This window comes from Pteropus vampyrus, unplaced genomic scaffold (assembly GCF_000151845.1).
Source record: "Pteropus vampyrus isolate Shadow unplaced genomic scaffold, Pvam_2.0 Scaffold269, whole genome shotgun sequence".
NCBI lineage: Eukaryota > Metazoa > Chordata > Mammalia > Chiroptera > Pteropodidae > Pteropus > Pteropus vampyrus.
In genome coordinates, this window is record NW_011889050.1 from 26,740 (window position 1) to 54,650 (window position 27,911).

General features: G+C 36.8%; 1 protein-coding gene across 1 annotated transcript in view; it reads left to right on the top strand.

Annotated features, from left to right (window-relative positions):
- RMND5A (required for meiotic nuclear division 5 homolog A) overlaps positions 1–26,019 on the top strand; it is a 42,548-nt gene extending 16,529 nt beyond the window's left edge. The window contains exons 3-9 of the mRNA XM_011375298.2: positions 635–769; positions 2,148–2,248; positions 15,250–15,416; positions 16,136–16,301; positions 18,537–18,639; positions 20,292–20,446; positions 21,619–26,019. Of these exons, the coding sequence (XP_011373600.2) occupies positions 635–769; positions 2,148–2,248; positions 15,250–15,416; positions 16,136–16,301; positions 18,537–18,639; positions 20,292–20,446; positions 21,619–21,682 (891 nt within the window). The 3' untranslated portion in view covers positions 21,683–26,019. The remainder of the gene's footprint in view (positions 1–634; positions 770–2,147; positions 2,249–15,249; positions 15,417–16,135; positions 16,302–18,536; positions 18,640–20,291; positions 20,447–21,618) is intronic.
- Positions 26,020–27,911: the final 1,892 nt, after the last annotated feature.

Below are 27,911 nucleotides of genomic sequence, written 5' to 3' on the forward strand. Positions count from 1 at the left end.
GTTCACAAAATAGGGAGGTACTGTTGTTTTCTTAAGGAAGCTGAGGCTCAAAGATCTTGAATAACTTGGCCAAAATCACACAACTAGTAAAATATAGAACCAGGATTCAAACCCAGGTAGACTGGCCCCAGAGCCTACCTTTTTAACCAGCTGGCTGTTTTCCCACTTCTTTCCTCTACCTTGGCACTGTAGTTGTTGGGATGTGCCATGCATTATTTAACTGATCCTATGTTGAGCATATGGATTTTCACTTTTTTTTTTTCTGTTAGACAATGTTGCATTGAATATGCTTTTACAGGTATCACTGCACACCTCTGAAAATAATTGCTATTGTATAATGCCTAGAAATCAATTTATTCACAGAAATCATTATTAAATTTATATATTTTTACAAAATGCCCTCTAAGAAAGTACCTGTTTACTCTTCCAGCAATAGTCAATGAGAGCAATAAGTTTTAGAAAAGAATAGTGGAAAACTAATTTCTGTTAAAGGCTACAGATAAATTTGAATTGGGTACTTATTGGAGGTATCTCAGAGTGAAATGAAGGCCATTCTTTCTGTTAGATCGCATAAAAATCATATAAAGTGATATATCTTAATCAATTCATGAGTTATTTTCTTTTTTTTTTTCAGAATTTTGATTCCGATATTAGCAGTGTAGGGATAGATGGCTGCTGGCAGGCAGACAGCCAAAGGCTTCTCAATGAAGTGATGGTGGAACACTTCTTTCGACAGGGAATGCTGGATGTGGCCGAGGAGCTCTGTCAGGTAAGTTTGTGAACTATGAAAAAATGAAAAAGAAATAAGGGAATTCCTTGGAGTTTTTGAGTCTTCTTCTAGCCATAGATTGTAGTATTTTAATTATCAGGGCTGACCTCATTTTGCTAGGAAATCTTATTTTTAATTGGTGAAAATTATAATCCTAGAACTTTTTATTCAAGTTATTTCCATATTCCTGTCCCGTAACATTGGTCTCAAGTCCTCAATCAAGTTTTTCTTTTCATAGGGAAGGTTAGTATAGAAGAAGAAAAGGATAAAGAGATTTATGTTTATTCTTCTGTTCTGGCCCAACTTGTAGGATTTTGTTTTGTCAAATGAATTTCAAGCTAAAATTTACTTTAGTTGAGATCATTTTTCTTTTATTTCTGTTAGACATGAGCCTAGGGATCTCAGAACACTTTACCATTTGCCACCTAATATCATAATGGTAGCAGCTGCCGTGTATTGAGTATTTACCACAAGCCAAGCTCTGCCTTTATTCCTTACTTTAGTTCTGGGAGGTAGAAACTACTGTTTCCTTTCTGCAAATGAGGAATATGAGGTTTGGAGCAGTAACTTGCCCAAGGCCTTACAGGTTCTTAGTGAAGGAACTAGGATTGAGTCCCAAATTCATATATCTTCAAATTCTGTCCTGAGCTACCATGTGCTATTATATTTTCTGTTTAAGGATTGTTAGGATTAAGTAATTTAAAGCTAGTCTGTAAACAGAACCTCTAAGCCTCTTCTATTTTAAACAGATAAACTGTAACTTAGGTCTTTCTCTGTACCCATATGGGAATTGTATTTGTGCCCATATACCTGTCCTAAAGTAAATTGTGTCATTTAGGGTTAAGTTTGCTTATAAGTAACAAAGACCCAAAATACCAGTGGCTTAAACAAAAATGAAGTTTATTTCTCTTGAATAGAAATAGGAGATAGTAAGTCTTCCACAGCATATATAGTAGTTATGCTCCATGAAGCTCTTAGGAACCTAGGTTTCTTATAGCTCTGCTATTTCTAAGGTGTCCCCTGTCCTTATGGTCTAGGATACCAGCGAAAACTATATACATTTTGGTATTCCAGGAAGGGACAAAAAAGAATACATGCTTATATTTCATTGACCATGACTTAAATCTTGCAGTCATACCCAGCTTTATTCTATATGGTTAGATGCCCATCTAAAATTTGGGGATTCCACAACTAAGGAAAAGAGGGAAGAATGATAATAGGGCTTGATCATCTGTCTGTGCCATAGAAATACATGTTAAAAAGAAATTTTTAATGGATTGTTCCATATTTAATTTAGAATGTTTTTATTTATCTCTTTACTCCAGTTACTTCTAACAAAAGCTTTTTTGTTTTTGTTTTTGTTTTTTAATTTTTTTAGGAATCTGGTCTTTCCGTAGACCCCAGTCAGAAAGAACCATTTGTGGAGTTAAATCGAATATTAGAAGCATTAAAAGTCAGAGTTCTGAGACCTGCTCTGGAGTGAGTTACTGAGTTTATTTTCTTTTGAATACTTTGAAAAAACACTATATAAAAAAAACTTAATTAGAAAACTCATTAGAGATTTTGAGATTTTGAGATAAATATATCTTGCCTTCAGAGAAATAAAGGAAAAATTATTTTTTTCAGCTAAGTGAATATGGTAGATGTGTAATATGAGAAATGATTAGAGGTTACTTCATTTATTAATTGGTCTGAATTCCCATGAGAAAAAAGGTTTCCTTTGTTTAGATACATACCATCACTTTGGCATTATAACTGAAGTACTGTTGTTCACGCAGGCTGAGTTTGATATTTATACTTCCATAATGTGTTGGGTTCTGTGTTCATATTCTGAAAAACAATTTAATTGGTTATTGGAACTAAGTGGTATGTATAAAGAGATCAAATACTGTTATGATGGAGTTCTATTCTAATTACCATTGTAAAATTTAATGAACTTGTCATTGATAGGAATTATCTTAAATTACTGAGTAACCTATGATAAATATCATCCTAGAGCAGAAACAGCAAAATTTTTTATAAAGAGCCAGGTAGTGAATATTTTAGGATTTGCAATCCACACAGGTCTCCATCGCATATTCTTTTTTGCTTTTTACAACCTTTAAAATTGTGAAAAACCATCTTGGTCATCTGGCATACAAAATAGGTAGTAAGCTATATTTGGCCCTTGGCCATAGTTTGCCAACCCCTGTCCTAGAGTTTTCTAATGTGAGGATAACTAGGTTATTTGTTTGAAAAGAAAAGAAAATCTCAAAATACAAAAGGAAGAAACTGGATGATAGAAACAGTGATACTGTTGTGAGAGCATAGCCTTAAAATCCTGGTATTTTAAAATTGGCAGTTATTGAGATCATCATTATCAGGAAAAATATATTGGGAAGATCCTCGTTGATTTTTATAAAATGCACATTTTTTTCTTCCACTAACCTCTAACTTATTTAATTCTTATAGGTTAGTTTTCTGTTTCTTATAACTTCTCAGTTCTTAGAAATTTTTGTAGAGTTCTAAAATCAGCCCAAATGAATAGATAGAGATGGATTATTCCTATGTAAATTTATAAATTCCTGTATAAATTATAAATATGAGGTAAGTAGGTACTATATTTTTAATTATAGATGCCACTTAAACAGTACTTTTGTGTGTGATGCATAGTGCCTTTATAGGTTTTTTTGGTCTGTTTTTCGTGTTTTTTTTTAAGCAGATTTTAGATTGTGACACATTTGGATGATTAAATTCAAGCAAATACCTCTAACATCTTTTAAATAAAGTATGGCAAACACTTCTATTTTTATATTCCATATAGATTAAACATCTGTAAAGGGGAGTGAGGGAGCCTAAATAAAAGTATAATGTGTTTCCCAGTTGATTCATAGTGATTTGGAAATAATATTCGAGTTATTCAAGGTAGTATCCATTTATCCATTAATTTTTCAGGTTTTCCATCAAACTTTATGGAATGCTTACTATATACCAGAGACTGTGCTGAGTATTTGGACCACCTCAGCACTCAAAGTACTCTAGGCTTTTTCCTTTTGGGATGAAGGAAATTTTTAAGACTCTTTTAACTTTGTTTCTTTTCTGTAAGATTCACATTTCTTAATGATGAATATATCATACATGTCAGTTATTTCCGTAAAGATTTTCTGTTATTTGTACCCTCAAGCAGTGCATTTCAGGCAAAGGGAGGACATCTTTTATCCAATTGGTAGTTAACAGTGGTCATTATTATACAGTTAAAATTTTCTCATTTCACTTTTCTGGGATTATTGCCATGTTAAATATCAGCATAGGGAATTAGTGGTAATTATAGTTTTTAGTAATTATTATGTGCCTGACATTGTTCTAAACACTTTGCATGTATTAACATGTATTTTAACATGTATATTTTACCATGTATTTTACATGTATTTATAATCTTTATAATAATGCTATGAAGTAAGTATTCATTTTATGAGGAGGAATTGAGGCCTGGAAGATGCTCCATGAAAAAGGATATGGAATCAAAAGGTTATGTGAGAAATGTTTCAAATATTTCCTTAATACTGTCCACTTAGAGATTTACTTTAGTGTATAGATGGACCTTCAACAATCCTACAGTAAAGAAACTTATTTACCTTTGTAAAACTTAGTGTTTCCCATGCACATTTGACCTTGTTCCCACCCCACTCTCATAGCACCTATTAAAACCCACAAAATTGGAGTTCTAGAGAACAAGTTTAAGAGAAATGATAGTTTAATAGACATCCCATTTCAACAACTCAGACTTTCCCAATTCTTGCCTATTACTGGTGAATGCAAGCACATGTTTTCAGCATCTTTTATGGGCAAGCTATAGAAAATACACTCTCTTCAACTTGTAGAAAAAGTTGAAAAATATAGAACATAGGTTTGGGGGTTTCTGATTTAGATACAACGGGGAAAAGAATCTTTCAGTGACATCTTCTGTTTGTGCATCGTGAAGGAAGCATGGAGCCACCCATGAGGGGAAAGAGGGAGGTGAGAGGCTACACCAGTTCCTCTAGGCAGCCTAGGCAATTGAGGAGACAGATGCCAGCCAAAAAAAAAAAAAAAATTGATCTGAACAGAGGCCATAGGAGGACTAGATGAGAAAGAAGTCTGGAGAGCATTAGCTCGTAATTGCACATGATGAGACAATGGAAAGAGGGCAGGAAAGAATGGTGATATGGCAGAGAGAAGTGGCAGAAGAACAGCTAATTATATATACAGATCTAGTCATGGCCGTACTGAGTTTGTGTACAGCTTTTTCTCTTCATCAAGATTATTTAATCTGTATTTTAAAATTTCTTTTGGCACCTAGCATAGTTTTTATTTCATAGTAGGCATTCAGTAAATGCTGGAATAGTTGGAAGGAGAACTTTGAACAAATAGGACCTCCTCTTTCATATGGCAGATAGAAGCAACACCAAAATAACTATAGATGCTCCTCAACTTTCAGTGGAGTTACGTCCCAATAAACCCATCATAAGTCAAAATGTTGTAAATCGAAAATGCATTTAATACCCATAATATACCAGACATCATAGCTTAGCCTTGCCTACCTTAAAACATACTCAGAACACTTACGTTTCGTCAGTCTGCAGTTGGGCAAAATCATCTCATTTGCTGCTGCCAGCATCATGAGAGTGTATTGTACCACATGTCGCTAGCCCAGAAAAGATGAAAATTCAAGAATCAAAGTATAGTTTTTACTGAATGCAGATCACTTTTGCACCATCATAAAGTGAAAGAAATCTGAATTCAGACCATCATAAGTCAGAGACCGTTTGTGGTATCAGCAAGAGAAGAACAGTAATTTAATACAAAGAGATGGATAGGTATTAGAAAAATAGAAACTGGCCTTGTAACTTGTGCCAGCATCTTGAAAGAAAGTGCTTGCCTTTAGGGGAAGCCACTTGGTTGCTTTTCTAAAGGTGCTTCAAAGAGTAATATTACATTGATGGATTTGCCACAGTCCAGGACCTGACTTTCAGCCTTGCAGATTTAGGAACCTTGTTTTTTCAACACCCAGAGCAGGCCTAGGGGCCTCATAGCACTTTAGAATTTGCAAAGCCTTAGTACAGTGCCATAAGGGAACAGAATGGTTATAAGAAAGAGAGAAGTTACAGGATTTTTTGCAGAAGAGAGAAAAAAATATTAGTTTAGACCACAGAAAGGTGTTAGATTGAATAGACCATGAACAATTTGAGGCAGACTGTTGAATTAGAGAGGTCTCCATCTCGAAGCCTAGTGTAGATAAGGCTAGAAATAAAACAAACAAACAAACAAACCCACAGTGAGATGAACTTGCCATTGTGGTTTCTTTGTATTGTGAGTGAATAGTAGTTCTAAGGAGAAGAAAATGCTTCTCTAGTATCTTGTAGTATCAGTGAATAAAACCCAGTTTACAAGCAGAGAAAGGTCTTAGAAAATGAAAATGAAGAAAGCAAGCCAAAGTATCTGATCATAGAGCCTTGACTACTGCTGGAAATCAGAATGACTGTGATTAAACAGTTTCTGGTGTCTTGGTTTTCTGTAGATGGGCAGTCTTTCATTTTTTAATAGCTACATAGAACCAGAGAAGACAGAGGTTCTGATAGATGTACCATTGGATAAAAGGAATCAAGGTTTGAATAAGTTGGATTTTTTTTCACAGAGTTTAAGTTTTTGTTGTCGTTGTTTTATTTGGGTTCTTAATTCTGAAAAGGCAGAAGTGATTAGTTGAGGGATACATTTTTAACTCACTGTGCCTGTGCACTAAGTCTGGTAGAGAAAGAGCTACTCTATTAAAAAGAAGCTAATTGAAAATGGAAAGAGGTGCCTGATGGAAAAGATACAGAAGAGAAAATAACACAATGGGATATAAAGGCCAAAAGGGAAGAAATATTTGGGGTGATAATACCATTTTCTGTTGTCTGTTTTATGTTTGTTGCTGGCAAAGTTTATATGAAGTTCTAAGACAGTAAGTATTCCTCAGGAGGAAGCATAGACATAGCTGTACTTTATCTAGATATATCCTCACCAAGGAATTGAGTGGGCAAGCCCTAACTACAGAGATATTGAGAATCTTTGTAAAAAGAAAGGGAAAATTGAAAAAAGGCTGTAAGATCAGGAGGGGGAACTAAGAGGAAAGACTGGTGTTTGCACTTATAAAATACTAAGGTATTATTATGTTTATAATAGGTAAGAAGCTAGCAGTAAATAAGGCAATGTCATATTTAAGTACTTCATTAAAAATTACCAGTCAGTAGAACTTCACTGTCCACTATGGTGGCCACTGCCACATGTAGCTATTGGGCACTCTTACCAAGCTGCATTACTGAGAACCTGATGTAAAGTTGGAAGTGTGTATGTTGTGTTTTTAAGTAGATTCTACATGTGTAATATAACAGTTTGTATGGTTTCTTAAATACCACGTTAAGAAGGATAAAGATGCATACCAGTTCTGAGGTGAGTAAAATGTTAGTAGATCTAGTGATGAACTCAACCCATATCTGAGAAATTATCTTTTGAAAATATCTCGGAAAGCAAAGTTATAGGGTTCTTAAATAACATTTTTGACTAAACTTTGATATTTGTTCCTTTTGGCATTCTCTCAATTTTTTAAGCACCTGATTCAGTCACCAATAATGTTCAGCCAAGTCCACACCTATGGAGTAAATAAGTGTCATCTATTTTAGTGAACTTCAACTTTTACCCCCTCAGAATATAGCCCAGCCCTAAAGGAGACTAGAAAAAAGATATTCAGAAGCCTTTAAAAGTGTTGTGAAAGGTTGTAGTGGAGTATTTTTTACAGCTTTATTGAAATATAATAGACAGTTAGTTGCTCATATTTATAGTGTACAATTCAATGAGTTTTTTCAACTGTAGTTGGCATACAATAATATATTAGTTCTAGTTGTACAGCTTGGTGATTATAAATCTATATAACTCAAAAATTGATCACCCCACTAAATCTAGTACCCCTCTTCCCCCTTAGATATTTATTACAACATTGTTGACCACACTTAATGCTGCACTTTATATCTCCATGACTCTTTTGTAACTATCCATTTGTACTTCTTAATCCCTTTGTCCTTTTTCACTGTCTCCCCCAACCCTCCTCCCATTTAGTAGTCCTCAAAATGTTTTCTGTATCTGAGTCTGTTTCCGTTGTTGTTATTTTGTTCTTTAGATTCCACATGTACATGAAATCACTTTATTCAGTGCAGTACCCTCTAGGTCCATCATGCAATGTCTTTTTCCATCCCCTTACTTTTAGTCTGTGTTTGCCTTTTATTCTAAAGTGAGTTTCTCGTAGGCAGCATATTTAAGGGTCTCGTTTTCTTATCCATTCAGCCACCTTTTGGTTGGAGCACTTAATTCTTTTCCATTTGTGGGACTCGTTGATAGGTATATAGTTATTACCATTCTTTATTCATGTTTTTGGTACATGTTTTTTCTTCTTAAAGAAGTTTCTCAAACATTTCCTGTAAAACTGTTGGTGATGAGCTTGGTGGTGATAAACTCCTGTAGCTTTTTTTTTTTTTTTTGATCTGGGAAGCTCTTTATCTGTCTTTTGATTCTAAATGATAGCTTTGCTGGGTAGAGTTATATTGGTTGTAGGTCTTGAGTTTTCATTGCTTTGAGTATTTTGTGCTAAGCCCTTCTGTCCTGCAAAGTTTCTTTTGAGAAATCAGCTGCCAGTCTTATGGGTGCTCTTTTGTAGGTAACTAACTGCTTTTCTCTTGCTGCTTTTAAGATTCTCTCTTTGTATTTAACATTTTAATTATGATGTGTCTTGCTGTGGGCCTCTTTGGGTTCATCTTTTTTGGGACTCTGGGCTTCCTAGGGTTGTATGTTTTCCTTCACCAGGTTAAGAAAATTTTCCATCATTATTTCTTCAGATAGGTTTTTAACTTCTTGCTCTCTTCTTCTTCAAGTACCCCTATGATGTGGATGTCGTTACATTTATATTTGTCCCATTAACTCCTTAAATTATTTTTGGATTTTTTTTTCCTTGCTGTTCTCATTGGGTGTCCCTCCACTACCTTATCCTTTATAACAGTGATTCCATCCTCCCCTTCCTCTACTCTCTTGATTTCCTCTACTCTTCATCTCAGATATTATATTCTTCATTTCTGACTGGTTCCATTTTATCATTTCCATTTTCATTTTTATGGGATTTTTTTTTATCTCTTTATTAAAGTTCTCACTGAGTTTATCTAACTTCCCCTAAGTTCATTGAGTATCCTTATAACTAGTGTTTTGAACTCTGCATCTGGTAGATTACTTGACCCCCATTTTTCCTGGAGCTCTGTTCTTTTCTTTCATATGGAACCTTCTTTGTCCCCCCATTTTGGCTGCCTTTTTGTGTCTCTTTCTATATACTAAACAAAATTCCTAAATCTCCTGGTCTTATTAGCATTGCTTTGTGTAGTAGGTGTCCAGTGGCACAGTCCTGAGTGAGAGGGATTCAACTGCAGCCTGTGCCCTTTTCAGGGCCACCTGGTAAGAGTCAGCAGCAGTCCACAGGGGCTGTGCTTATAGTTGCCTCAAGAGGCCATGTCAGAAACCAAGGCCAGCTGCTACCAGTTGGGGCTTGGAGCTACTCAGCAAAGGGCACAGGACTCACTGAAGACACAGCTGGATGTGGCTTTGGTGGGGCCGCGGGTTGGAGGTAGAGTTTCAGGGAATCTTGTAGGCGGAGCGCCCTCTCTTATCCAGTTTGCTGTGTCTTGCACATCGGGAGTGGGGAGTGTTCAACAGAAGAGCAATAGATATCACTAGCACTTCTGCCTGGGAGAAAGCCTTGCTTTCAGCCCATGCTCCAACAACTCAGTATCCCCCTGTAAGAACCTGGTGCCCCTGAGCAAATGACCTTAGCACTGGTGCTCAGAGCAAGTGGGTCTGTCACCGCGAAAAGTCCACTCATGGACACAGCCCTTTTAGAGTTGTCTGCAAATGCCAGCTTCTGTCCCTCTCAGCTGCTCAGGACTGGGCAGCATTGTATTTTTACCCCCTCCTACCTCCTACTGTTGCAGGGTGATTTTTTATTTCTCTCCTAGTTGTAGGGCTTCTGTTCATCTAGACCTCAGGCGATTGTGCTTGCTGTTTGCTCCGTGTTTCTGTCACAACTTTAATGTGGTCGCAAGAAGGGATGAGCAAAGTACCTCTATCATCTACGCCATTTTGCCTCGTCTCTGCAAGAGGCATTTTTATTTCGTTATTACCAGAAATAGACAACAACAAAGACTGGCGAAATTGTGAGAGGAGAGAGATAAAAAAACTAATTCAGTCAGTTAGGTTTCTGGAAGAGAACAGCTAACTCCGAAGATGGAATCTTGTTTTGATTATTTTTGGAATAATATGGATATTCTAAATATGAGGTTAACAATGTGCCAAGTCTTTTCAGAGACCCAAGAATTAGGATAATTAATGCTTGATTTTTCTGTGTGACAGTTGTATAAATGTGGGTTGCTTCTAAGTAAGTAGTTTTGTTTCAGGGTGTTTTTATGGAAGAGGCCCAAAAGGTCTGGAGGATCCAGTGGCGGTAAACAGAGATGATCGTGACATTGGTGACTTTACTGGGTGTCATTTTTTTTGCCTACAGTGCTTCTCTAAACAAGGAATAGTTCCAAAGTCGACAGTAGTCTCATAGCCTTAGATTAGGGAGTAGAATTTATTTCTAAAAGTCACAGTAAAGTTATAACTTAACTGAATGTTTAGTTAGCTTGCTGGTTGTAGTATAGTGGTGGTTGGTTTTTTTAAAAATTAAAAATCAAACGTTTTCTGCTAGAAATGCCATTATCCAGAATACAGAACTCTGTACCCTAATATGTCTATTTTTTTTCTCTTTCTGGTCATATACTTCTACTGCTTTGTAAGACAGTGGGTTAAGTTTTTGGTGCTGATTATATTTTTGTGCTTTTGTAGTTCTGTGTGCTTGGTAGGTTTGGATTTGGTTTTTATGAGGTTAATTAAGGCAGTGACTATCTTCTATCCTATTTCTGCTCCATAAATCAAATATCCTTAAAAGACCAGAAACTCCTACCAAATACATTGTGCGATGAGCCATGTGAGAGGTTCAGATAAGGAACATCTAAAGTTCAGTGCATGGTGCGATTATTAGGAAAATTGTAGACAATGTGGTAATTGAACCTGGGCCTTGAATTTTTCAACTCTATTCTCAGCTACTCAATTTGTGTCTGTACTGTTGCAAAAATTAACTAGCACCTATGTTAGGAGAAAGTCTTCTAATTTCATAGCGGGAACAAGCAAGTCTTCTATCTGGACTGGCTTTAGTTCACCTGGACACATCACTATTGATGGTAATGTTAGTTTCTAGATCAGATTATTTGAATATGTTTGCATGTTTTTCTTGGCCTATACCTTTCTCTACTTCCATTCTATTCTCAGTGGGCCTATTTTCTTCCTTTAATTCTTCATATCACATAACAAATGCCTTTAATTTATCCTGTTGGCCAGCCACTGCTTTTTTCACCTAGTGGCGGCATAATTTCCCCTCCTGACATAAACCCCTGGGTTTTCCAGCCGAGCCCTTCCTCATCAAAAAAAAAAAAAAAAGAGTGGAGGGGCAGAGATTTTGGTGAAAAATACAAAACTAATCTTTTCTTTCTAATTCTTTGAGTTTCATGAAAATAGACCATGGACACCCTGACTCGCTCGGTTCCTCAAATTTATGTTTTTCTTTGTTGTACCACTGTGAGCCTTCCTTGTCTTTATAAAGTAACCTCTTGCCTCTAAGATCCCTGTGTTCTTCTCTTCTGTTGAATCTCTGGGCAGTCCTGTCTGCACAATTCCAATGTGCCCAAATTTCATTTACCAAAGTTTAGTTAACACCAGTTCCCCAATGACACAGTTCAAATTTCAATTACCGTGATACATTAATTGTGAATAATTGCATAAAATACAAACTTCTCTGTGCCAACTCTTCAGTCCACACATCACAACATAAATAATAGTTGTGCATCATGATCACATCACTTCTTTCAAAGTCTGTCAGTGATTGGTCACTGTGTATCACTCATTCACCCTCAGACGGCAAGTATGTAGTTGTGTTGGCTCCTCATCTCCCCATGATAAACCCATGTGACATATTACTGAAATGGAATAATTGAAAGAGAGGGACTTGGTCAGCAAAGTTGAATTGCTAGAAGTGTAATTGAGTGTGATTAAAAAAACTTGAAAATGATGACAGCAAAGTGAAGCTAGGATGAGACCTAGGTCTACATGAAACCATGATACAAAGCATACTGAAAAAGTTTTATGAATATGAAAACCAAGTAAAGTTGCTTCAGCACCCTTAATTTAAATTGTACTGGGAACACAAAGCTCCTTATGGTTTAAATGATGGAATGTTTACTTCTACTTTGGATTGAAGACAAAAAAAAAAAAAAAATGCTCCATCAGTTTGGCTAACATTCAGGCCAAAATGTGATGAAGTTGCCTCATTGAAACAAAACAGTAATTGTAAGGAGACTGAAGAACTTTCCTGCCAATAAAAAATGGTTTCATCATTTCAAAAGTCATCATGAATTGACTAATGTTAAATTATCTGTGGGGGATGCTAGTGTGGATAAGAATGCTGCTGTGAAATTTGTACCCAGATCCAAAGATTAGTTAAGGAGGATGTTCCAGTGATTGTCATGGAAGGCAACCCCATCAGGAACTTATACAACAAAAGATGTAGGATCATGAAGTTGTCATAAAGGAGGTAAAGCTATATGAACTTTCTTATTAGGAGGCAACACATAGTGACTTTAAAAGCTATGCTTATCTGGCCAGTTAATTGTAGCCAAGGAATTGAGGTCAAGAAAATACAAATGGTGATTGCCTAGGTACAGTCCTGGGAGTATGAGGGAAAGGTCCTATCAGGCAAGGATTTCACCTTAATATATAAATGTGCTTACATGTTTGGAGGGTAAAACTGGGAAATAGCATCCTTAATTTAGAAAATGACTTTTTGCCAGGGAGGGAAAAGCTTAGAAATAGTTATTCTAATCCCTCGCCTTGTGATATTTAGGCTTAGTATAATATTCAGAAGTGAAATGAATATAACATTGTTTCAGAATGGAATGACAAAATATATGACTAAGAAACATGTGAAAACTTGTATTCTATGAATCTGAGTTTTTGCATTCTCCCTTTACTGCCTCAGCTACTTTTTGTAATGGGTATCATTTACTTTTCTAAAAATTTCTTGGAGGGGGAACAGGAAGTTGCAATGCCAATTTTTTATGATTATTAGCCTTGTTTATAACAAATTGAAAATGTATAAAAATAAATTCAAGTAGTATATTAAGGAATTGTCTAAATAAACACCTCTCCAAGTTTAAAAAAATGGGGCATATATGTTTAAAACTTGAAAAGCTTGAATTACTTTTAAGAAATGTAATTTGCAATTACCGTTAGCTTTTTGATGAAAAAGGGAAATAAAGTTTTGTTTACTTTAGCATTACCTTAAAAATTTATTACCTTTTTAAATGTAAAAGTAATATGTTTTTATTATAGAAAACTTGGGAAACATAGGACACACAGACTATTTTAAAAATCACTGTCATCTGGATTGCTGATAGCTACTGTTCGTTGGTATATCCTCCTGGTTGTTTAAGTCCCCTGGTGCTCCTCCAGTAGTTGCTGTTCCGATTAATCATAGCCCATGCTGTAGTGGCTGATAAGTAATGCATGAAGTCCAACTTTCTGGGAGTTATTACTGTTAAAAATGTTGGTGACCAGAGTTACTTTTTTCTATATATCACACCTTCCCCCACCCCCGCCCTTTAACATTATATCATGAACATTTGCCTATGACAATGAAATAGATTGTTTTCTTTTGTGAATTGCCCACTTGTAGACTTTGCCCTTTTTCTGCTGGATTTCATCGTTTACTAAAATTCGTAGCTAGTCTATTAACTCCCTTCTTTGACTTTAGAAACTTTTACCCATATACCGCATATCAAAAGCGGAAAAAAAGGTTTCTTGCCTCTTTTATTTGTTAGTAGGGAAACATAGTTAAGCTTTTATGAGTGAGAGGGGGTGGGATAAATTTTAGGTAAATGACCTGATTTAAATGCACTCCTTGGATTTGGAAGTCAAGAAGGTGACTGATAGACTAGAGACTGCCAGAAGCACAGTACTTTTGATACTGACGATTGGTGCTGGGCAGTCACAAAAGATAGCTGCTGGAAGTACCTTGTTGGTGTCAGAGGATTTATCAGACCTGATGTTGCAGCTTGACTGCATTCATCTTAGTGCTAGGCAAGGATCCAAGGCTTACTTAAATATAAGTATTTCCAAGATCTGGGTAATCGATGTTTTTATAAATCATTTTGATTTTGAGGTCAGAGAAGCTTCATGATTTGACTCAAAATATGGATGCGTCAACAAGCTGAAGAATATTCATATGCACGTGCAGCCCTTTTCAGGAATGATAGGATCCAGTGAAAGTGTAACTCTGTAAAGTCTAATTTCAGTCAGCTGATTCATTGTGAATAATTTGAAGCATTTTGCTCTTATAGTTGTAGTTACTCAGACTTTCATTCACACCCAGTTCAGATTTCAGTGGTTCTGGCAAACTGGGTTAGGTAGGGAATATTGGTCCAACTAAAGGTCAGATTAAAGAAGAATGTGATACTAACAGCTTTTACATCTTAATATGTTTAGAGACATAAAATAATGCTTCTTACCACTTGATTGCTAAATTGAATTTAACAGCTGGCTGGTGTACTTTTCTACGTTAGTGCTCACCTGAACAGGTAGTCCCAGTTTAAGATTAGTTATTCCAGCTGTGTACCATAGAGGCCCGAGTCACTGTACTTTGGATTATTCAAAACTGACAGGAAAAATGACTTTAAGAAATGTGAAAACATTGTTTTTTCTTTCATTAGCACTATGTTTGTATAAATATTTTTGGCACAGTGTGATATGACATATGATGTTTATGTAGCTTTATCTGCCTGATTAGTCTGAAAGCACCTTGAGGGTAAATACCCGTGTTTACTGTTTTTAATGATGTGAGTAGCACAACATCTTGCACCTAACAAAAGTTTGAAGATAGATGTTCCCCCTTCAGAATCTTGTGATTTATTTATAAACATGTCAGTTTAACAAAAGAGTAATGGTTCTAGGTCGCTGAGTAATGAGTCTCATTGCTGACACCTGCTTCAAAGTATGGCCTTGTACAATTCCAGATCTGTCATGTGCTCATCAGAGTCAATCATGTCTTAGTGTAAAACCTTACTAAATATGTAGTTGTCATTTAACATACTTTTACTTTTTCTCCACTGGCTGAAAAGCCTCTTTAGTTTAATTGTTATAATTTACTTTATTTATAAAAGTTTCTGGGTCCAGGGAGTGATGTTACCACTGACTCCCACAAGATGGCAGCCCAAACTCTTTTTTCATGTTGTTAGGTTTCAGTTTTTAACACACCTTGCCTGTGCTCTTAATTATTGTTAAAATCTTTTTTGCTTTTTCTTTAGATGGGCGGTATCAAACCGAGAAATGCTTATAGCCCAGAACAGCTCCTTGGAATTTAAGCTACACAGACTGTATTTTATTAGCTTATTAATGGGTGGAACTACAAATCAGCGAGAGGCATTACAATATGCTAAAAATTTTCAGCCATTTGCCCTAAATCATCAAAAAGGTAAGTCTGGAGTCAGATGTTTTTATGTTTAGAATAGGTCTATAGTCACCACTGGAATTTAAGTTTATCTTAACTAGATCTAATACATATTTGCTAATAAACTAAAACAATTATAGATGATAATCACAGCAAAAGCTTTGACTGGCTCTGGAACAAAAATAAAATATTGAAGACTCATGAGTGAAAAGTCAGAAAGAGACATTGCATTTTTTGGGATTCTGTATTAAACTAAGAGGAGACATGAGAAAGAATGAAGTATGTACTTGCTCCCTCTGGTCCTCCTCCCCCCTAGTGCTGCTGCTATGAAACAACAAAGTGTTTCAGGGTGCACCAGGATGGCAGCAGTTAACTCTTAGTGTCAGTGTATTAGTACTGGCTAGTTCTGCACCCAAAGATATGTGATGGCCCCATTTATAACATAATTGTTACTCCTCGAGATAATGGTGATTATACTATGCTATGCATAAGAATAAAATAACTGCAAGTTCAATATTTAGTGCTTTCCTTTTCTTCTCCTCTTTCTCTATATTGTTTTTTTTAATTTAGAGTGAAGGGAGAAACCAAGCTTAAGGACCAGAATTTTAGAAGACATTGTTAATGAATTATTTTAGGCTGTGTCAGTTGGGGGTATTCTCACCTTTCTCAACCTATTACCTGCAAGCCAGCTCTATTTCAGGTGTAATCATTCACACCTCCAAGTCGCTGCTGCTTTTGTTTAGACATTCAGGTTTTGATGGGAAGCCTCGTGTACCTGAGACAAGGGATTGAGAACTCACCATATGTTCACCTGCTTGATGCAAACCAGTGGGCTGACATCTGTGACATCTTCACACGGGATGCCTGTGCCCTCCTGGGGCTCTCCGTGGAGTCCCCTCTCAGTGTCAGGTATGGAAATTGGCCTCTCTGTTACTGAAATATGTACCAGATTGGTCAGTTCTTCATAATGTTGTCTAGTTCTTGATGTTTAAAGCCAAGAGAGTGTTTATCTTTCTGAAGAAGAATGCAGTTAGTATTTCAAAAGACTGTCACAATTGACAGTGACAGTTTTAGAGCAGTGGTTCTCAAAGTGTAGTCTGTGAACCTCTGGAGGTCTCTGAGAGCCTTTTCCACTGTACTGACATGTGCACAGGTGGTGCGGAAACAATGGTAGGTTAAAGTGCTTGAGCGTTAGCACAGATCGGGGCAGTGGACTCAAAATCCAGTGTTCCTCACCACCACACACTTGCAGTTTAAGACATGCTAGTTTTACTCAAGATGTTCTTGACAAAACATTAAAAATGATTAGTTTTATTAAATCTTGACATTCGAGTACACATCTTTTTAATATTTTGTCTCACGGAATAGAAAGTTCACATAAAAGACTTCAGCTTCATGCTAAAGTGTGATTGTCTCCAGAAAAAGCCACCCGTATGTTGTTTAAGAGCTAATAAGTTGGTTGCTTTTTTCATGGAACACAGTTTTTACTTGAAAGAATCACTGAAAGACAAATTGTAGTTACTTACACTCAGGTTTTTTCAAAGGAACAAAGCCTGCCACATCAAGGAAAACAACTGACAGTATCTTTTGCCATGATAAAATTCAAGATTTTAAGCTAAAGTAGAACTTTTGGAAAACTTGTAGGGCCACTGTGAGCTTGACAGCTTCCCCAGTACTTAAAGACTTTTCTGATGAGATTGGATGTGATAATTAATGAAATTGATTTTTTGATATCATAAGAGATGTGTTAACACTTTGAAGATCTTAATTCATTATGATCTCACTAAATCATGCTTCAGTAAAAGATTCAAAGTACGAGACAGACCATTGGATTTTAATGTAGCAGAGTACAAAAAATTCATTGATAGGGATTTAGATTCCACTGTGCAACTAACCTTTAAGAAACTATTTGTTGAGTTTTGGTGTGGCATTAAAGAATATCACAATTATCTGAAAAGGCAATTAAATTACTACATATCTCTGTGAGGCTACATCATTTACTTCAACCAGAAGAACACATTGCTGCAGATTGAATACAGAGGAAAATTTAAGAATTCAGCTGTCTTCTATTAAGCCAGGCGTTAAAGAGATTTGTAAAAATGTAAAGCAGTGCTACTCTTCTCAAAAAGTTACTTTTGGTTTGGAAAATATGGAGATCTTGATAAGAATGTTATTTATGGTAACTAATATTTTATTATTTTTAAACGAATCAATATTTTTAAAGTTTCTTGGTTTTAATTTCTAATATAATAAAGTGTGATAGATATAACCTATAAAAACAATTGCTCTTTGATATCTCTAATGTTTAAGCACGTAAAGGAGTCCTGAAACCAAAAAGTTTAACTGTTTTAAGAAAATAATTTTTTTTAGCTCTTCTATTCATTTAATTCCTCAAGTGTTTTGAATCTCTTCTCTGCTCCAGGCAGTGTGTGGGATATGAAGACAAATAAGGTACAGTCTGCATCCCACAGGGTGTTCCATCTGAGAATAGAAGACTCGCATCCATTTAACTGTAATGCATGACCAGGCTGCAGGTCAGCTTCTCTGGTGAACAGACTCTGAAATGGATGGAAATTGACATGAAATTTATTGGGATCCACCCTGATGGGGGAATGAAAGCAGCAGGATTAGGTAGAGGGAGAAGCTGGAATGTGATGCCATCTCACCAAAGCCCATCCCTAAGGAGCTTTTGGAGCTATAATGGGCCTGTGGAGTTGTCCCAAATTGGGACAGCAGGGCTAGACTTTTGTATCTGTGTGGAGCATTCATCAATTGTGACCCTTGTCAGGTGGCTTTTTTTAGCCAAGGGCAGTCCTGAAGAGAGATTCAGCTGAGGGTTGACTGCTCGTGCTTCTAGATCTGAGTACTTGGTGCCCTTGACATGGGTGAGTCCCAGTCTAGAAGGAACTGTGCAAGAAAATGTCACAATGTCATTAATGAATGGTATGCAGAGTCCATTAAATCTGGTGGGTTTATATAATTTAAAACTTATTTGTGTGTGTGTACTAATTTAGCAGAGCAAAGGGCTCTGTGCCCGGTGTCCAGGGCCCCCGCACACAGTCTGGAGGAATCAATATTCTTAGGCCCAAGCTGCCTGACACTGGCCTGATACTGGCATTGACATTTCCTCTTCTGTTCTCCCAGTTTCTCTGCAGGGTGTGTGGCGCTGCCAGCTTTAATTAATATTAAAGCTGTGATTGAGCAGAGGCAGTGCACTGGAGTTTGGAACCAGAAAGATGAATTACCTGTGAGTTCCATTTTTCTATTGGTTATTTACCTTTCTTGCTATTAGAAGAATGTGCATGTTAAGGGTTTAAAATGTCAGTCTTGCCTTTTAACTGGGGAACATTATTGTAGCTCTTTGATAGGGCTTCTTTTATGTATGTGGTGACATGATTAAATAATAGAAATGGTGAGTGAGTACAAATTGGAGGCACTAGAGGAGCCTTCTTAAAATTTTGACTTTGAGTGGTAATGAAAGCTAATGAAGGAAGACATCAGAAGTGGGGAGGGCGGGGTATGCTGTAGCATGCAGTACGTTCTGCATTGTAGTTGGCAAACCACTCGTACTATGATTTTTTTAAAATATAAAAGCAGTGAATCAATTTGGTTTAGTTTTATCATAAGCATTGATATTTATGAGATCATAGGTTTGTGCTGGTTATATTTTTCTAATGCTAATTATATAAGTACATAGTTTTTCGAAGTAAAGTTTTGCTACCATAGTAGGGACAAAGGTCACTGTAGCAGTTTCTGCCAGGCCTCTTGACAGTAGGCACTATCACTTTGGGAATTATTCCTGCATGGTTGTATCATAGACCCTAAAGGGCTAAAACGTGACATGCATTTGGCTTTTGCTTCTTTTCTGCCACATCTGTGCGCAGCTTTATCTGCCCTTACTGGTTCCTCCAGCTAGTAACTACTGTCTGTTGGCTGCTCCAGTTTCTCTTCAGAGATCTGGTTTGATTCAAAGCACAGGTGCGTCCCCAGTCTTGAGTGTGGTCAGGACACAAGCAGCAAGCACCCCTGCTTGGCTGCTGCTCATTTGAGCTTTGCTGAGGCCGGTACCTACAAGAATCTGGCAGTTTCCCAAGTTAATGTTGTTAGCATTTCTGACACTTGTGCATTACTGAAATATGAATTCACCTAAGATTTGTGTGTCAAGTAATAAAGCAATCAAAAGTGATGATCTGGCCATTTTTTCTCAGGATTATTCTGTTACACTTTGTCAGCTTTCTTCAAAGAGTGTAGACTCTTTGAAGTGATAGCCATTTTAGATTTTGAAGAAAAGAAAACAATTGGCATTAGGGGAGCCTCTATCACATGCCAGCTGCAAGCTAGATGATTTCATAGCTTTGGTTTGTTTTGTTCACTGCAAAGAGAAATAATCGATGTAAGTGCTGTGGCCTCTGATGTACAAATTGTGAAAGGATCTGCTGAACTTTAGCTTAAAGCCCTTGTTTCAGGTGGTTTCTCTGGACTTACACACAAAACATGGAAAACTCAGATCTGAAGTTCGCACAGAAGTAAACCATGTTTAGCTTGCTTTTAAAGGAATTACTGAATTTTATCACCTAGCTAAGTGTGCTAAAAAGCACTCAGGAATGGGTTTTGCTGTTAGATATAACTTGATGAACTTTCAAGACTGTTTGACTTTTAGAGCATTGTTTTGCTTTTTACTCTTAATTCTTAGGCATCAGAATTTGGTTTGAAAGTATTATAAATAATTTTGAAGGTTAATTTAGAATCATAAAGTAATACTTGAATTCCTTGAGTTAGAAGAGTACTGTCAAAAGGTACATTCAGATGAATAGATTTGATAAATGCTCTTTGCTGCACAGTGCATACTAATATGATGGTGTTCTGAGATATAACTTGGGCCTTTTTACATTTTTATAGATTGAAGTGGACCTTGGTAAAAAGTGCTGGTATCACTCAATATTTGCCTGTCCCATTCTTCGTCAGCAAACAACAGATAACAATCCACCAATGAAATTGGTCTGTGGTCATATTATATCAAGAGATGCCCTGAATAAAATGTTTAATGGTAGCAAGTAAGTGTCAGACTTTTTAAATGATAGTAAAAAATTTTCTTTTGTAACTTAATGGGAGGATAAGAAGTAATGAGGGTAAATAAATGTCATTAAAATTTAAAAATAGATTTTGTAACTATTCATTTGGCATCGTGGTTTCTGATCTTTTGTCAGTCTTTTTAATTTGTTCATGAATTTGTTGATTAGGTTTATAAACATGATCTTTAACTCTTTTGGGTAGACAACACAATGTTGTTCCTCCTTCCTTTTTACACAAATGGTAGCGTGTAACATACTATATGCTATTCTATCACTTAGTGGTATATCTTGGAGATCTTTTATATTCTACAGAAGGACCCTTCATTCTCTTTTTAAAGCTGTAGAGTATTCTACTATATGGGAATAATGATCATTTAACCAGTTCCTTATTGGTGAGCATTTAACTTTTATTATTGTAAAGTGAATTACCCTATCTATATGTGATTAAAAAAAAATGATAGAATTGAAATTGCTAATTCAAGGATATATACATGTGTAATTTGTATACGTCATGAACCCAACTTAAAAAAAGTTCCAGAAGTCTATTTCTAGCTTAGGCAGCTAGAAAATTTTTCACCGGCGTTTATTTCAGACCCAGTATAGTAAAGTCTTTCCTTTAAGAGGAGGCCCTGGCATGTAACGAAGGTGTTTATGCCCTTCCCAAACCGTGAACCATGCTGGTTTTGTGTGCCCTACAACAAGGCATGTTGGTTGCTCTTGGTAAGCTACATGCCTTGTAGGCTCCGCAGCTGGCATCGAATTTGCTGCACTTGAGTGAATTGTGTGACCAGTAGTTTTGAAATTCATTTGGAGATAGGTGCAACCTAAACCTTGGAGAAGAAAAATTGAATTTACTTTTGAAACCCCCAAAAGCGGTTTTCAGAACAATTGTCTTTTGTTTACAAAACAATTTTTATTTATTTCTGCTGAAAAAGGGCCTTTCAGGTTAGGGTCTGCCTTAGATGGTATTTATTTGTGACCCTTCAAAGCTGGTTATATTAAGGGAAGGCACAGTTAACCCTCAAAATACAGACATGTGTCTGAGTCTGTGTGTGTTTAATTGTTAAAGACATTTTATAATTAGATGATATTGAATGTTCATTACTGATCCTGTTCTTTGATTCAATGTGTGGTTTTTTTTTTTTTGTCTTTAGATTAAAATGTCCATATTGTCCAATGGAACAAAGTCCAGGAGATGCCAAACAGATATTTTTCTGAAGAAATGATTTTAGTTTGCAATTTGTAAGTGAAACTGAATTGTGGATTTCAGAAGAGACCGTTCCATTTAATGCAGCTAACCAAGGACTCCCGTGTTTATATAAGCTAATGCTCCAGAAACTTTGCCAACATTTTAGTGCACACACACTGAGGGGAGTGCTCCAGATGAATATTATCATAGGGCTTTATTATATTCTTGGTCTTCATTTTTGATCAAGTAAATACACCAGCAGTTGTCATTCAATGCAGGTTTTTGTACTTAATTATATGGTGATTTTTTTACTCTTTAAGAGCAGAAACAGAACTTGACCTCCCTGCCATGTGTTTAGTATTTCTCCTGCTTTTACTTTTGTCATTTACTTGATAATTGTAAGCTTTGAGAATGTTTGTGAAAAGGTTTTATTTTTTGTTATGTATACATAAGTAAATGAAAATTCTTCGGAAAAACTGAATTGTGGTTATAAAACTAATTTGCATTTTTTTTTTTTGCTTAAGGAAGAAAGCTGTGATAGATTCCAAATTTGCTTTTTGATGTTTTTCTCTGCTCCACCTCTCACTGAGAAGTCAGCAGGCCTGCATTTGAGCTCTGCTGGTAGCCTGGCTACCTGTTTAAAATTCCATCATGAATTTAGCAGGTTGGTGTGAGAAGTCTTCCGCTATAACAGTGGAAGGAGTACTATTGTTTCTTTGCTTTTATTGCCAAGAGGTGCTTGTTTTAAAAGTGTGCTCAATAAAATGAAATTCTGAAGGTAGAAGTGTTTTTAAGTTGATATTTGCTCTCTTGGTCTTGGTAGCCCTGTTCTCTGAAATTGGCCTTCAGGACTTGGCTGTATATCATTGCAGACACAGTGTTGCGTGTGCGTGCGTGTGTGTATGTGTGTGTGTACACCAGCATCAAACATTGTGCATCTGAAAGGGAAGAAGCATGTTCCAGTCCTAAAATGCAGTTACCAACTCATTACTTTAAATCCTGAAAGTTAGAATCTAGCACATTTTCTGTAGTACAGAATATGTTTATTGCTGTTTTTGTATTTGAATAGTATACTGTTCATTGCCTCTCCTGCAGCGTGTATCATCTCATTGACTGTGAATCTGTATATTATTCTAATGGATACACATAATGATCTTTTCTCTTGTGAGGTATATTCATTTAATGCACTATCCAGAAATAGCCATGTGTAAGAGTCTTTCTCTGTATGATGAACTACATGGAAAAAGACTTCTGTGGACATAATTCCGACTTAAACCCTTTAAGTTACTTCATTATGAGAAGAATGTTGTATGAAAATCACCAAATATTTTGCAACTTTATTTCATCTGACATGGAAACGAACATCAATATAGGAAAACTTTCATGAGAAAATGAAAAAAGAAGAAAGCACAGAATCAAAGAGAACCATGACACTTCACATTTAAAACTACAGATTGGCTTAGTTTGAGGGGGGAGGAAGAGAACAGATTTGGTGCTAATTGGAAAATGGCAGCATTTGCAGTAGTGTACCAGCCTGAATGGCTTATCCTGAAATGCTTACTTACATGGGAGAGCTGGGGTTCGTAAGGTTAGAAGGGTACTGTGGAAAGCCCTGTTTGACCGAAGTTCTGGTCAGGCTTATGTTGAGGGCCGCTGTGGGTCACATAGGTTAGTTGGCCGGGAATCGTGATTAGCCCGTTCAGAGTGCTTGCTTTGTCCAGCCTTGGTCTTAGCCTCACGGCAACTTTTTCCCCGTGTGTCTGTTTTCCTGTGGGAACCCTCTCTAAAGTTTCACCTCTCTCTACTAAAGCAGTGAAGGAACAAAGCAGAGAGAAGCTCTTTGGACTCCAAAGGGAAGGTAGAGAATTCAATACAGTACCCTGGTTAAGGATGTAAAACTGGTTTATTATATATTTTTTATTTTGAAATAAACACAGAGCATCTTTTTTTTAAAAAACCTTTTTCTCATTAGGGCAGATTTAGCTTTATTTACAATTTATTCTCACCTTTCCACCTCAAACACCTACATAGCACATAGGTTTTACATAAGGTTTGAACAATGTAGATGTTGCTTTAGAGGCTGGTGGTAAATATTTTTGGTGGCCAGCGACTCACGTAGTTGTCTCAGGCTACTTTCAAAGACAAAAGCCAGAGCTCTGCTTTGTCCCTCTCTCAGTGTTGGGAATCCTATTGACAGTTTTCTGTGAAGCTCATGGAACTTTAAAAGGAACATGCTTTAACTGAAGCATTTGATTTTACAGTTTTCTGTGCAAGGTCCTTATAGTCCTGGACAGGATTAAGGCCAAAAATTTGAAACTCTTGATCTAACAATTTAATGTGAAAATTATTTGTTGTGACCTTTAACTAGATGCATGGATTTAAAAGTCATTGGTGACTAAATGTGAAGGAGAGGTGGATTTGAAGAGGCCAGACCTTAACCAAAGATACTGAAATACAACATGTTGTCTTTCCTGCTCTAGACACATCTTCACTAATGGTGTCGGGGCCACATCATTGCTGACACTATGGGTATCAGCAGTGTAGGAGGATGTTCTTCATGTTCTGCCTAGAGCTAAGATTTTTTACAGTCAGACTAATTATAATTACATTGAAAACGATTTCAGAGTGGTTTCTTAAATTTCTCTGGGAACCATTTCTGTTTATCAGCCATGGACTGAGCTAAACTACTAAAACCTTACTAGATCCTTAGGTTCTGGTTTAGCCAGAGCATCTATGCTTTCAAGTGCAATCTGAAGTACAGTGGTTAAGGTTGTCTTTAAATCTTTTCTCCTTTTTGTGATCACCAGAGATGCCATTTCTATTGTTTTAGTGGTGGTGGTATGAGACTTCCAATGCATAAATGAACGGGTATTGGTGCCTCTTAATTTTAAAAATTTTGAAGAAAAGAGCCACCTCATATTCATAGAGTATGTCAGTATTTTGTGCGTGTATGAGCATTTAATTGAACATAAGAAAGTTATAAAGTAAATCTTTCGTTTTGATTTTTCTGTGGCAGCCGATGTATACAGAGACACTAAAACCCACACCAAATTATGTGGGGAATGAGGATCCTTTTTTCTCTCCAGGTAGTCCCACAGGTTATGCAGTTTACGTGCAGTATTCTTTATGCTGTGAGTAATTTCCACCTCAGTGGTTTCAGCCTTTGGGATAATAGATACTACAAAAACCGAGAACTCTTGGTTACCCGCACAAGACAAGCCGCTGGTAGACATTAGCCCTCTGGTTTTCCAGCTCAACCTCTGATTGAGTCAACTGCTAGTCCATCTGGTCAGTTCGCTTAGTCAGAAGACTCAGGTTATTTTCAGGGAAGAAATGGAAGCATAGTTTAGTTAATTTCATCACTAAGGTGTATAAGGTGAAGACAAACCAAATACCTTTCATTACTTTACATACACTATCTTTGGTAATACTGGAATGCTGTGGTCTTGAGGGAATGTTAACAAGGAACACATACATACCTTCAGTACTTCGTAAGCCTGTCCAGCTGTCGCAGGTTTTATCTGGTACTGCAGTGTTTACCATAAGCAAGTACAAACTTCATGGACTGTTTATTGAACTATAATTGAATAGATACCAAAACTAGAATGACAAATGTATTTTAGTAACAGATGAGGCAACTAGTTTTAGGGCAAGTTTTCCACTGTTGATTTTACTTCAAGACATAGGGAGAGAAAACAGTTTTGTTTTCAAGACATTTCCCTCTGTAGTTTTAAACTGTAGTAAGCATATGCTTCATTTACTTCCAAAGAGGTGGAAGAAGCTGGAGTTGACTTAGAGCACATGCTTTGTTTCCTGTTATGGGTGAGGACCTACACTTTTATTTTAGCAGTCACTTAACATTCTCCAACAAACATTTGTGGGATTCACTAGGATTTAGTGCCTGATCTTTTCTTTTGGGAAAGGGTGGGAGTGAATGTATTGGGGGAGGGAGGGAAGCAGGAGAAAAAAATGGGAGCGTGAGTGAGTGTGCATGTCTTTGAAATTCACCGTTATCCCCACCTGTGTCTAGCAAGAAACAGGTATTTAATGTATTTTGCTCATGACTGCAGTGTGCATGTTTTTTCCCTCCTCCAAGTTCTCTAAACTTAAAGGATTCATCAAATCATCTTGATCAGATGGCTCAGGATTGTATTTCTTTTGCTTACCCTGTGCTCTTGGGTTCTATAGTATTTCTATAATTATGTAACAAGAATAGTGTTGCACTGTAATCTATTATATAGAGCTATATGTATGGAAAATTTTGATCAGTTTTTTAAGAAATGTATCCTGTTTGCAAAGGCACAATAAAGTTGCATATTATAGACTATAGGCAATAAAGCTAACAATAAACCTGATTTAACACAAACCATATTCTCTGTTCATTTGATTTTGGAAAAAGTTTAGAATATCCAGTAATTCCAGGGATTTCATTTTAACTTCGAACGTTCTGATATATTAGAGTTTTGGGGAACTTTAAGAAATGCTTTGTTAATGTGTTTTCCTTTGTCAAATGCATGGCTTCTCCTGTGTATGTTTTTTAAAATTAAAGAAACGCACATCTTAAAAGTTTTGTGGAAGCAGTCTGTATAAGTGTAACAGAGGTAGGAGGGAGGGTGTATGGAGGTGCCAGTTGTGAGAAGAGAATATTGCTGAATGTACAGAAAAAAGAATTTGCTAAGAGTCTGCATGTAAAGAACTTAAATTCTTTGTCACCTTTTTTCTGTGTTGCTAGCAGTATGAGGAGGGAAGGTGGCTCCAGGGCACAGTCCCGGTTTTTAAGTAGGTGGTTTCCTTAGTGTTTCCACTAACTCTCCCTGTGGGTGGCCAGGACCCTGCTCTGTTCTCTGACCAGAGCGATTGTGTATTACTAGGAAGAGGAGCCCAAAAGCGCTCTACCCAGGTTGCCGGTGGAGCGGGGCTAACACTCAGCATGGCCAGGGAGGAACAGAGGGTGAGTTGTCTCTCCTACTCAGTGACAAGATAAGGTAATAGACTAAGAATCTGTTTGTGCTTCTGTTGTATATATATATTTTTAGAGACTCATCTGAGATTTTAGAAGGTTTCCTACCAATGGGAACTAGTGGGTACTACCCAGGTTCATTGAGCTAGTGCCCCAGGTGGTATAGACAGAGCCTGGCAGGCCAGGCCAAAGATCTCATCACCTGTCCCAGCAGCACTTGGCGTTCTCTGAGACTCAAAAGCGTGGTCAATAGCAGTATTGGTATCGCCTGAGAGCTTGTGGGAAAGGCTGAATCTTGGGCCTCAGCCCAGACCTACTGAATCAGAACAGAATCTTCATGTTCAGGAAAAAATTGGCTTTCCTTACAAGGAGACTCCTGGATGCTCCCTATTTTTTGAAGTATTTTCCCTTTTAAATGCAGCAGGGTAAAGATCACGTGTACCGAACGTGAGGAGTACATGTTTTCCCTTTTCTTGACGACTAAGTCCTGCGTCATCAAGAAAAGTTAATTTAGTGTTGCTTTCAATTCTGTTTTAGCCCCCCATTATTTTAAAAATCATTGTATTCTTTTAAGCATCTAGGTAATTGAGGGAATTCTAGTTGCAGCATGATCAAATGCATTTTCCACCTCCTCTCCACCAAAATGGGGAAGGATGAGCACCAGAGGTGTAAAATAATGGAGTTTTGTAATGGCAAATGCACGTGAGACAAAACGATAACCTGGATGCCCCTCACCTCCCCATAGAGGAGCTTGGTAAACATTATCCCAGCAAACAGAAATGTCACTCCCCAGAGAACTTGCTTTCCTAACTTTCTGGCACCCACTAAGAAATAAGTTGAATATCATAAACCTGTATACACATAGTTATATTTCTGAAATAAGTTTTACAAAATTTTAATCCTTATAATGTGTGATGCACTCTGATATTTTTCATCTCTTACTTGTTTAATTGATTTCATGACTCGCTAATGGGTCAAGATCCACAGTTTAAAAAACCTTGTATTAAGGGACAATGATAAAACAATCCATTCACAAATCTACTTTGACATCTCTGTCAGTATGTGTATGATAGGAAGTATTTTTTTCCTTCCCCACACCCCCCATCCCCAAAAAATCTGAAAAAGCTTTTCTTGAGGTGGGGTTTTTCCTATGCACTTGTAGGTCTTCTAGTAAATATATCTAAACACTATAAGTATTACCTATGTAAGAGTTCTTTTGTGTCAAGGATTCTTGAGCTTTCTTACCTATGCTTCCAGCTTAGAGAAGTGTAAAGTGCTTCAAGCTAAATGTTGGCCTG